The sequence below is a fragment of the Anopheles arabiensis genome, chromosome 2 (genome assembly GCF_016920715.1).
Source record: "Anopheles arabiensis isolate DONGOLA chromosome 2, AaraD3, whole genome shotgun sequence".
Classification (NCBI taxonomy): domain Eukaryota; kingdom Metazoa; phylum Arthropoda; class Insecta; order Diptera; family Culicidae; genus Anopheles; species Anopheles arabiensis.
The window spans coordinates 16816535-16829092 of record NC_053517.1 but is presented as its reverse complement, the minus strand read 5'-3'; the positions used below and the strand labels follow the sequence as shown (position 1 = coordinate 16829092).

General features: G+C 49.9%; 1 protein-coding gene across 7 annotated transcripts in view; it reads left to right on the top strand.

Annotated features, from left to right (window-relative positions):
* The first annotated feature begins 764 nt into the window (after nt 1–764).
* The window catches only part of LOC120895539 (homeobox protein homothorax), a 188262-nt gene continuing 176468 nt past the window's right edge, over nt 765–12558 (top strand). The window contains exons 1-3 of one of the 7 annotated variants that reach the window (XM_040299019.1): nt 772–867; nt 1652–1774; nt 2864–5330. In XM_040299019.1, coding sequence (XP_040154953.1) covers nt 5316–5330 — 15 coding nt within the window. In that variant the 5' untranslated portion in view covers nt 772–867; nt 1652–1774; nt 2864–5315. Of the gene's footprint in view, nt 868–909; nt 1779–2863; nt 5331–12558 lie in introns of those variants that run through there. The other 6 variants (XM_040299022.1, XM_040299024.1, XM_040299023.1 and 3 more) reach the window with 6 other exon arrangements.

Below are 12558 nucleotides of genomic sequence, written 5' to 3'. Positions count from 1 at the left end.
TGGGTGGTGTGTGTGTGTGCGAGCGCGAGAGAAGGTAGTAAGAAGCAGAAGCACGTTTTTCGCGCACACAATCACGCACACATTCAAACGGGGCAGCACGCGGTCACACGCATTCGCTCTGTTGTGCTTGAGCGCAATGGATATTGCCATCCCGTTCGCTCGTGCAGTGGCGTTCTCTCTGTTACATACACACACGCACACTATGAAACCAACAAACAACACACCAGAGCGAGCGGTGAGAAAGCACCAATGATGAGCGGATGAGCATGAGCCACAGCTCACGCGTGAGCCGCTCGCGGTGAGCAGCGTTTCATTCTCGCTCACTTGGCCCCGTTTGTTTGGCATCTTTCATTTTCTTCTTCCTTTCCCCCGTGTTCGCATTCTCCATGCTGGCTTGGTTGCGCGCGCGTGTGTGTGTGTGTGCGTGTTTAACGAGCCGGTGAAGAGGCGGGACCATAAATTTTCTCTGCTTCGTGCCGTCTCGCTTCGCACGAGCGCGGGCAACGATGCTCTGTTTCGCTTTCGCGCACCAACAGAACAGCGCCAAGGTAAAGCGGTGTTGTTTCCACCGGGTTTGTCGAAATGGATCCACCCTTAGTTAGTGGGGTGTACTGGGGGGTGGGTGGGGGGGATGGACGGGAGGATTCCATCCGTGGGCCCGTGGCCCAGCCCCAACGTGGATCATCATCGCCGTTGTCGTGTGTGCGCGCGGGCCAGAGGCTGGGCAGAGATAAATGTTGATTGACAGTGTATATTTGCCTTCGAACCGCGTACGACGTGCACACACACCGGGTCGAAGTTAACGGAAACGTCGGACTGGTCTCGCGCGCAAAAAAAGCCAGCCAGCCAGCATCACAAATATATTTTGTATTTATACATACCTATATATATATATATATATATATATACGCACACGCATACATTTTCCCACCATCACGCGAACATCTTGCTCAGCGACCGGCAAGTGCGCGCAAGTGACGATCCCGTGTGGAAGACTCGGTGGTTTTGCGGGGCCGGCGGGGCTATTGTTCTGTGTGCGTGCTGGCTGTATCTCGTCACCTTGCAGCCTTCCTTCCCATCATTGTTGTGACGATTCGGTTTCGCGTATCACGTTGGAGCACGCGTCTTTCCAGCCCACCGCGTCTCCCCATCCATCGGCACTTACTTTCCCATAGGAACGATGGGATATATTCCAATATAATACCTTCGCGCCATTACCTTCCCCTATCACCACCACCACCACCATTGAAACCTACCGTGCCTGCGTCGTGTTGTCATCGTCCTTCTCAGCTTTGCGCGTGTGCATGTGTTTGTGTGTAGGTAGGTTCATTTGCACCGCGCGCGCATACACAAAAAAGGCGGGTGAGCAGCAGCAGCCGCCGCCAGCGGCAGCTCACTTCATCTCACCACTGTGGGCACTGTGCTCATCTCGCTCCATCCCATCCGTCATACGTCCGGGGTGCTGTGGATGAGCCGTACCTGTGTGTGTGCGCGCGTGTGAGTAAATGTTGCTCCGTCACACTCACACCAGCGCAGCGGACCGTACGGCGAATGCGAAGCGGCCGAAGTACGCGACCGAGAGCGCACGAGAAAACCGATTCCGTTCGGTTGGGTCGTTTCGAGCGCGTTTAGTCATTTATTATCATCATAGCCCAGCACACACCGCACCACACTAGAGCGCGCGCACACAGGCCAGCAAGCAGCAGCGCCCGTGCCCCACACAGAGCGGAGAAAAGCAGCGTGCGTACGACGAGAAATCACCGTTCGTGTTTTAGTGGGTTATTATTATTATTTTTTTTTATTGTTCGCTGTTTCGTTAGTTGTTGCTGCACTTACTGTTGTTGGTCGTGGTTGTGTGTTTGCTGCGCTGCCCCCGCAACCAGTGTGACCAACGCTGTCCCGTGTGTCGTTACCGTGTACTGTTGTTCGTGTTGTTCGGTGCAACAATAAAAAAATATACAGAATCGCGCGCGCGTCCTCCCTTCGAACGTTCTGTTTTTTTTTTTGGGACCGTGTTTGCCGTCGCCGCGCGCGTACACACACTTAAAGGTTTTTTGGCACTTTTGGGCCCCCTCGGAGTAAAAGCGGCCAATTTTGCACCAAACGCCAGGCCACCAGGCCAACCAGCGATCCAGCCAGCCAGCCAGCCAGCGGGGCCCGTTTTTCTCGCACCGAACTACACCCGAACGCCCGCACGACGGGAGTAAGAGAGAGCGAGTGCGTGTGTGAGCGTGTGTAGCATGGCCGACACTGACCGGGAAAATATATTGCCAACCGGGGCTATGGAAATTAATATCCTCTAATCGGGCGACACATAAAAACAAAAACCCATCTCGCGCGAAGAGCAACAGCAGCAGCATCAGCAGCATCAACAGCGGCCTGTGCCACCAGCAAAACAATAATAGTAACAACGGAGTGGAGTGTGGTGCCCTTTTTTGGTTTGCAAAACCGATTTTCGGCCGGCTGCAGTTTTCCAGCAACGTATCGATACGGGCGCGCGCGTGTGTTCTGTTGCCGATCGCGCGGTCCCTTATTAATTTTTGCCGCGGTTTTCAGCCAAGCGGCTTTTTGTTTCTTCTCCCGTTTTGATTTGTTCAACTGTTGCCTCATCCTAACATTCCTCCCTTTTTCGGCCTTCGGTGTTAGTTTATCATCATTTATTAGTTTGAATTTTTTTTATCAAAATTAAATTTAAATCGTTACCGGCGCCCGCGGTGTGTGTAAGTTACACGCAGCAGCAGCAGCAGCAGCAACAAACCACAACAAGAAACGAAACAAATTCCCAATGCGACAGTGTGCGCGACGGCCTAAAAGAGTGTGCTCTCTAAGTGTTTTGTTTTGTCTTTCTCTATCGTTTCTTTAGTTTCCGTTGCGTTCCCGAAAAGTCAGAGTAGCCCAGTCGTGGTAGTGTGTGCAATACAACGGAGCACAACGACGCAAAACAGTGCGCGCGCGGAACAAAACCAAAAAAAAACAACGAAAATTGTGTCCAAGTGTCCGTTTTTTGTGCGTGTGCGCGTGTGTGTGTGTGCGTAAATAATTCGCGTTGACACTAACAACCGGCGGCTGTACCGGCGGTTGTACCGGCGGTTTACAGTTTCTGCAAAGGGCTTCGGAAGCTTCGACGTGAACGGTCTCCGCGGGCGGCCGGGTTTGGATCCCCGACGGGAAAATAAAACAGCGCCGCCAGTACCCGCGCAAGCAAAGGATGTGATCGTTTTCCGGCGAGGCGGAGCCGCATTCTTAACCCACTGACAGGCGGGAGTGTACATGTATCACACGTTTCCTAGCAACCCAGTATACGGCATTTTTGCAACCACCAAACCACCAAAAACAAAACAAAAAATACGAGAGAGAGAAAATAATAATCAGAATATCTGACTCCTCCTCGCCTCCGCCCCGAAAACGGCTCCCAATACTTGCGGAACAACGCTTTAATGTACGAATCGCTGTCTGGAGCAAGTCCGTTGAATGCAAGAGCAAAAAAACACTACCTACCTTTTATCAGCCCATTGCAACTGCAAGCGAACAACTTCTATTGCTAATTAACTACTACAACAACAACTACTACTACTAGCCTACTAATACCGCTACTACTACTACTACGGCGTGATACGAAGAGCGGCAGAAAAGTGCAGCAGAATACAGCAGGTATACGAAATTGTAACATTGAAGCAGGCCACGAGCGTCTTGAAACGCAACAACCAAGGTATACACAAACCAACACAAAACACAACGTGCCGGAACGGAAGGAAAGGGGGGAAAAGAAAGCGTAGCTTTATTTTTTAGCAACAAAAGTTTTACCAAAAAACAACCAACATACGACAGCGCACACGATCACATCATCAGTGAACACCAGAGTGAAATTAAAACAAACAAAAGATTCTTACAAACACACATCCACCATTTTGGCTAGCCGATAGAGCGCGTTCTATAGGGCGCGCCCTGCCTGATGATCTCCTGGAGAGTGTAGCCCGTGATCGAGCCGTGGGTAAAAGCAGCAGCAGCAGCAGTCGTAAGCGACCCCGCAAGATCTGCCGGCGCGCGCGGTGTCTGTTGTGGAGCAAGTATACGAAACTGATGATAGATTTAGAAGTGAAGATTGCCTAAGCAAAGTACCTTGTGCTGGTTCTGGAGAAAGGGAGAGAGTGGCAAACAACAGCACAAGAACAAAACGACAACGACGCAGATACATCACGCAGCGGCACAGCGTTAAGAGAAGTTATCTTTATATACAAATTATACAGCCTATACCTTTATATATACACAAGCGCGCGTGCGGAACAAAAAACGCGAGATAAACACAATCACACAACGCCGCCGCTACTGCTTGGTACATTTCGAAGTCGGTGGAAAATTTCGTGGTCCAGCATATAGGGCAGACGCATCGCAGGATCTCAGCACGGGACAGGAACGACAGGTGCGTGGTGCGGTTCGGCGCCCCGAACACCTCCCCCCCCCCTCAATGATCGTGAACGATCGCATCCGTTTGCAGCTACTGCAGCTCCGCGCGTCACCAGTCGCGTAATGCATGCTTCCGGTGGCACTGATATTGGGCGGTGAGCGAGCGGTAGCAGAGATCCGACGGGATAACAGAAAGGTTAAGAAGAGCATTAGAATAAAACAAAAAAAAAACAAACCCCAACACACCACCAAGGTTCTGCAAAACAGTAATTGTAAGTGATTTCGCGTGCAAACAACAGCAAAAAAAAAAGTGAGTGAGTGAGAGTGTTTTTCGGGCGATTTGCGTTCAGCGACATAGATAGAGAAAACGCATCATGCACCGTGCTAGTGGTGGCGTACCGTTGCAGTGCGTATAGAGCGCATGTTGCCCGCCCGTTGCCCGCGTGTGTTGCATGGGTATTGCATATATATATATATGTGTGTGTGAGTGTATGTGTGCATAGAGTCACATACACGGGAGTGTAGTTTTTATGTGTATGTGTGTGTATGTGCGTATGTGTTAAAAGAGCGCGAGAGTGTGCGTGTGTGTTGTATGTATGGCGATTGATGTGAAAGCGCGGTGATAAGTGCGCGAGTGTGTAATACGCGAGGATCTTACCCCCCGGCGAGGGGCAGCAGGCAGCAGGCATCAATACTTAACGTGTGCCGCATCAAGCGCGAATCAAAACAACCGCGAGTGGAGGTGCCCCGTGCGCTACAACACCCAACACCCACACACACATACACACGCCAAACGGCCGCTTGCCAGCAGAAAGAAAGAAAAACGTGGCAAAAACGGCCGAAATCTTGCGCCACGGCGAACCACATTCCGGCTCCACCAGCAACAACGACTACTTCAACGATCTACACACATGGCACAGCCTAGGGTAAGTTTGGTGATTGTTTTTCCTTCCTGGGGTTTTTGCGGGTGAACCGCGATCGCGAGACGCCTTCTGGCCGTGTGTTCGCGTCTCAATACAAATAGACTGGTTGGGGAGGACACTGGTTGGGCGGAATATTTGAGGAGCAGAATCGAAGGAGCGAGAGCGCACCAAACACGTAGGAGTGGTGATGGTGGAATTTGTTGGGTTCGTGCGGATGCTGGAGGACTCGTGGACCTCCGCGCCGGAACGCGCACCGCGCTCGAGGATCGTTCGAGAATTCTTAATTTAAATGCAAATTTCAAACCCATCATAATCTCTTTCCGAGTTCGGAGGAGTTTTTACAAGGAATGCCCAGGTTAGCGGTGGTGTGATACGTTCCAAGAAGTCGATCGTGCCAGCCGTCCACAGGTAGTGTGTGACGGCCTGACCGGCCCGGACAGTTTGGGCGGTTAAAGACAGTTTCAGTTTTCGGGTTTTGCCGCGCACCATAAAGCGTTAGAACTCTGTGTGCTCGTGTGTGTGTGTGTTTGTTCGTCGGCCAAACAGAAACAAACAGTCAAGCGGTGGTCCGTTTTTGGGGGGCATGCCGTGCTGCGAGTTGTCTCCTGCCAATAAAAAGCCCTGATTATTGGTACCGTGAAACTCCGGCATGTGCGCTTGTTTGTGGGTGTGAATAAGAGCCTGCATGTGTATTTGTGTGTGTATGCCAGTAGATGCAAATGTCAGCGGGAGATGGTGATATTGGTTAGGCAGGCAAAAGAGGGATGCCCGGACCGAACCCTCTGATTAACTGCGGGTCTTAACAGCGGGGAGTCAGCAGGAGCTCGTCTTTTCCTTGCCAGAATGAGCCTGCCGCCTGATGCCTGCTTTGGCGAAAGGTACAACACAGGGAAAGGGAAAGAGAGGGAGAGAGAGAGAGCATTCAGGAATGACCTCCTCCTTCGCCACAGGTACAAAACCCCAGCACATATAGGTGCCTCAACCGGGTTCATTCTAATCCGGTGAAAGAAGAAAGTACCGACCCTGGAGCGCGCACAACCCAGCACAAGAAAAACACACAAAGTTGATTGGATTTTCGGGGCGAAAAAAGCAAACCGGCACACAACAGTCCTATTAACAAGCGCTAAGGGTGTTTTGCCGACCGAGCGAATCAGGAGGGAAGTGCACCTACACACACACACACTACCCAACTGCTAGCAGCTACCCGTCGCCCGAAGAAGGGATATTTGTACGGTTTGTTACGATCATAAACGGATCGAAGGTCGGCTGGTGTTTGGCAGGCAAATTAACTGCACGCAGAAGATGTGACCGACACTTCCACCATAAGCCACCATAAAACGGTAACCAGCTTAAAAGTCGAAGTCGAAGGAGAGAAGTGTAAATACGGTAACGGTACCACCACCCTTGCGAGGGGGTGAACCGAAGCAAAGGAACAACGGACAGGAAGGTACCAAGCCTGATCCAAAATTAACTCTTTATGATGGTGATTTTTGGGCGATCGTAAACTTGTCATATAAACATACCGAGACACGCACATGTGTACGATCGCTCACCTTCCCGCTGTTGTGCGGGCTCGCAAATCATCCACCAAGCAACCATATCGGCTTGCTCGCTGTTTATTTGCGGGAAGGGAAAGAATACACAAACTTTTGCCCATTAAGCCTTTTCGGGATGGTCCGAAACACACAAGACACAAGCGATCTCTCGTTGGCGAGATGCGAAATCTTGAGTTGAAGCTTGTTCCGTGTGCTTGGGGAGTAATGATCCTCGTTCCACGGAGATATCACATTCCGAGCAGCAGGCACAGAAAGAAAGCACCAAACACACACACACTTAGAATTCGGGGCGCTGATTATGAAGGCCCCCATCCAGGCATTATCCAGTAACATCTCATACGGCTCATAATTATATGACTTTTTCGTGACGTTCGCGGCGGTTTGCTAAGGTTACCATGGCAGTAATGGTTTGGATTTAAGTGTCTCGTTTTTTTGTTTTTATTGTAAACCTTCATCATATTGCGGATTGTAAAAGCATGATGAAATACACACACACCCGCGTGAAAGCTTGAATTACAACCCCGATGAAAGGATTAAAGCTAAACAAGGTGCCTGGCGCGTACCGACAACATCTGACGCATCTCACAACCCCCTTCTTACAAGATCCTCCTCTTCATTGCTTTAAAATGTTGTAAAGCTGCAACTGCTTTTGGGCGACGGTGGTGCTAACAAGGCTAGCCCAAGCTTATTGGCTGGTTTATGTGCAATTTCAGTATGATTGCGTCGCTATAAAATTGTTTGCAAACAGCACACTAAGTGCGTACCTGAAGGAGACAGCGATAGAGAGCGAGAGCGAGGGAGTGTTTATGGCGGAAGATCGGCGGAATTGATGGGTCTATTGCAAACCACATTCCGCTGTAAATGAGGAGGAGAAAAATATTGTGACCGCCAGATTTCATATTTTATAGCACACTTCAATGACGCGCTGCGGCGCTGTGGTGTGTGCCCGCCGTTCGGCCCTACTTGCGAAGTGTGCAACCGACTGGAAAGTGCATTTGTTCAAACAACTTCAGCGCGGCGGCATTGTACGCAGGCCTGGAGGAAAGAGCGTGATCAATTTGTGCCAGTGATCGGCCCCACCAAATCTCCCGTTCCCGGTGATGCGGTGTGTCGTTTCTCCATTTCTGTTTCTTTTTGTTGCGACTCAATCGTTCGAATGTGACACAAGAAGAACACGAACCCCTCCGCAAGAACAGAACCGATTAGCGAAAGACCGGGTCGAGTAATTAAATGTCTAATGGCAATACGGAATGCAGCTAGTCGATGTCGACCGCCGAGGACCATCGGTGAAATTGACCGATTGTCCTAACGCAAGCACACACGCCCGCACCGTGCCGTTTTGCGTAAAACCCAGCGCAACACTCAGCGTTTGATGCAAAAGAAAAAAGAAAAAAAAACCCACGATGAATTATTACATTCTATTTTTACAAAGTTCGTTAAAGGAGGACGATGCTGTGTGTGTTTTTTGTGTGTAATAAAATCTTCCTTAAAATCCCGAAAGTGGTGCGCAATTCAAAAAAAAAGAGAATGAAATACACAAAAACCAAGCGTGGGATTTGCATTCACATGTTAAGTGACACACAGTTTTTTTTTTCTCCCGTCACCACAACCCCGATCGAGCAATGATCTTTAGCATGTTCTACATGTTTGTCTTCGCTTGTGCGCGACAAACATCGATCGGCAGGATTTCCAAATTCCGACAGCATGTTTTAAGAATGGGTGCTTTCTTAAAATGTGTATAAAAAAGCGATTCTCCCCATCGCAGCCGTTTTACGACGGCTCGGTTCCGGATTTCCCCGGTTCCTTTCCCCACCATTGCAGCGGCTTTTCCAGCGGCACGACGGCATATTGGCACCGCCGAAGCTGCATCGCAGTTCGGAGTACTAGTTGGATGCACATCTTTTTTGTCCTCCCCCCAATTTGCCTCCTGCTCCCTTGCGCGCTAACAAGCGTCTCGTTTTATGACAACATTTTCATAAAAAGAATGTTCCCGGCTCTTCCCGCCGCAGCCCAAAACACGGCGGCGGAGTGAGATGAGTTTCCTCGCGCTTTTTTGCCTTTATTTTACTGGTGTGTCTGTGCCTGCCTGTGTGTATGGTACTGTGGTGTTTTTTCTCCCTTCTTAGCTTAGTAATACCCTCATTGAATGTGCCAGCTTACCAGCCGCGTTAGGCAAACGTGCAAGCATAAACCCGTGGAGGTTTGGCCATGTGGAAATTTGCGTTCAAATTGTTGTGCTTTTTTTTGCCCTCGCCTGCGCTGCCTGCTAGCCATAGCCGGCACATGCACATTTGTTGAAGCGTCAATTTCCCAAAAACCGTTGACTTATGCCACACAGCTTCATTTTTTTCGTTGTTGTTGTGTCTAGCTTAGAGGTTTAGAGGGGGTGCCGCCTAATGATTATTATCCCGGGCGTATCGTCGTTCGCCAACACCAAAACGAGTGGCAATTCGCAACAGATGGGTTTACAGGGCGAATGGGTACTTTTGGGGGGGTGTTTATTAATATTTAACCAGCAATGGTGATGGCGAAGCAAACAAAAAACAAAAAAAGATGCTCCGACTTTCAGAATGCGTTTCAAAGTGTGATGAAATTCATAAAGCAACAGCGGCAACCGATACGGCGTACACATTTTAATCAACTTATATGTTGCTGCGAACGAGCTCCTTTTGTCGCGCCAAGGAGCAGAGGGGGAGAGAGAGACAAGCAGGTTGCCAATCTAGTTGGCATATAAAATGATTACGCGTGCAAATGTTTGCGTTTGTGGTGCGTCGTCGATTTTGTTTCAAATCCGCGCGCTTGATGCGTTTGCAGTGGCAACGATTTCCCCCTTTTTCCGCACAGTATAAATCGTTTTCCACCTTCAGTTCTAGCACATCTTAGTGCGTGTGTGTGTGTTTTTTTTCAGCAATCCATATAATGTGATGCAGGCAGTAAAACCCAAAAAAAAGCTGATCGATTAAGTGTGAAATGCGGCCAAACTTTTCCCCATCAAAACTACGCACTCCAGTTTGCGATCGAGGTGAAAATAGTGCACTGTGTGAAGGATAGAGTGTGTGTGTGTGTGTGTCTGTAGTGCTGTGTGTGTGTACGGAAAGTGATATTATTCAAAGCCGAGTTTATTATAAATCATTACCGAAACAGTTCGGTTTCGAAAGCAAATCCACCACGGACGGCCGTGGTGGATCCTCTAAAGTGCTGCTGCTTCCCGAACCGTTATTTTGTTTACACCATTAACCCCGAGCGTGTGTGTGTGTGTGCTAGAAGGATTAGGGAGGATCGGGAGGCACGATTCTTTATGAAATACAACTGCAACCGCAGGGGGGAAAGTGTCTGTGTTCTCTTTTTTTTTCTTCTACCACCGCCGGGATATGTGGGGTATACACCTAGCCGCCGCACAGCCAAGAAAACATCAATCGGGCTGGAAAAACCAGACACACACAGTAGGCGCGATCCTCTTCTCCTCGATTCGGCGCCATTAAAAGACGAAATCACGCGTTCGATTTACTTCGATCGACACACAAATATGCTCTATATGTGTGTGTGTTTTTAATTTTGTTTTTTTTTATTCACCCCATTGCTCCAGAGACGCTTATGTTTCGCAGGACCTACTCTCACACACACACGCACCCCGGTTGTGGTATTTTATTTTTGAATAACGATCAACCGCGAGCGATGAAGGGAAAACACAGCCACCCAAAAAAACGCACCCGACGTTGCGGGGAAGCATCGCTGTGCGTGTCTGTGGTGGAATTTTACTCCAAATGAGGGCCCCACTTCAAACGCGCAGCAGAGTGTGTTTCTCACCTGTCCGGAGGGCACAGAAGCAAGAAGAAAGGGTTGCCTTTTGCTGTGATTATTAAACGCGCGTGATCGATTGTATACAATCCTTGACGAGATAAACATCATGAATATATAAATTATTATTTGTTTAATCTCAGCGCACCTCGCCGCGACTTGTGGGCCGCATTGGAGCGGGTGGGGTTTGTACGGTGCCCCGAGCCGCCCAGTTGAAATGGGGGAAACTTCTCGGGGTTGGCTAGAAAATAAATTCCTCCGAGTGTTTTTGGCTGCTTTTGGGCACTTTCCTATGCGTGTGTGTGTGTGTGTGCGTGAAAAAGTGAGGGTAAAAATAGGGTCCAAACCGTCGTCGCAGCATCCATCGTTTTGCCTCACTCTTTTCCCACTCCTGGTGAACGAATTCGATCGCAATATGGCCATCCCGGCACTAAGAAACGACGAAACAAGCAGAAGGGGTGTGTGTGTGTATGGAAGAAGGGCCCGAGGGCGAGAGCGTTAATCATCGACAGATCTCGTCTCCTCAAAGGGAGGAATGGGGGGAAGGTGAAAAGATAGATATTGGATGCATTGCATCACACACACACACACACACCCAGCGAGTCCGTCGGGGCCACACGAAACTGCGGCAAAGCACCACACAGAACCTTAAAACCCGTCGCGTGTGAAGATGATCTTCTCTGGAAATGGCGGCCTCCCCCCCGTTCAATACACCGGGGTGAGGTGAGGAAAAGAACGGCAAACGGGAGGCAGCCCTAAAAATTCAATTACTGCCGGCCCCCTCTTGTTCCCCGCAAGCGCAACCGTTCGTGCAAAAGGGCGAGTAACCACCGCCGCGCCGCGGCAAACGACTGTCGATCGCTAAATAAATGCCGCCGTTTGTGTGCCGCCCTGCCAAAGATGCTGCTTAATCCCGCTGCCGTACCGACGGTGTGTGTGTGCGATACGGCCGAAATCCGGCCCAGCTCATCCGGACCACAAACGGGAGGGGGACGACGACGATCGTGTGCATTCTTTGCAGCACGACCCAGCGTGATGACGGTGATGATTTGTCGTTTTCATGCCGAGTTTTGCACATTCCGGCGCAAGTGTGTGTGCGCTGTGTGTCTGCCCTCGACGCATCGGTGCCGGCTGGAAATGGTTCGAACAGACCATTCCGACACGGCCACCGCATTCCGGCGACGCAACTCCAACGTCCCAAGCGCACAAGGTGGCACACCAAGTGTCGCCAAAGTGTTAGCAGTGTGTGTTTGAAGGTGCGTTTCAGCCGTTATTTTGTCTCGCAAGGAAAAGATATGCACCACAGTGTGAAAGTGCAATCCCTCCCCCAGCAATCCTAACGAAAACCTCCAAATGCATCAGTCAAACACATCGAGAGACCCAAACGGGGCACACAGCTAAATGTAGTTTTCGATACAACTCGAGAAGCGCGCTCGAGAAGAGGGATCGAAAGGAACGGAACTCGAAAAACCTTGCCCGAAAACAAAGCAAACGAGCAAAATACGTATAATTATGTGGTATAAAATGACAGTCGTAAAAGTTTATCGCCGTTTGATGGGTTTGAAAAAAAAGGGCGTTGATCGGAATGACAGGGTGTGATTCGAGCGCTTAAAAGTTCATTTCATTTGCCTCGCCGTTGCGGCTTTCGCCCGCCCTGTGCCTATGTGTTCATTCTTCTCACTGTAGCTTTTGAGTGCGAGAAGCAGCAGAACAGTATCCTCTCGAGGCGTTTTCGTCCACAACGGGGTGCAATGGGAAGGGAGAGGGGATACGGGAAGGCAGTCAGGCAATAAAATTATGACCAGCGAGCAGAAGGAATGTGTTTCGATGCAAAAAAAGGGCCAAAGGAGAAGGAAAGTGAAGGCACAAAAGAGCCG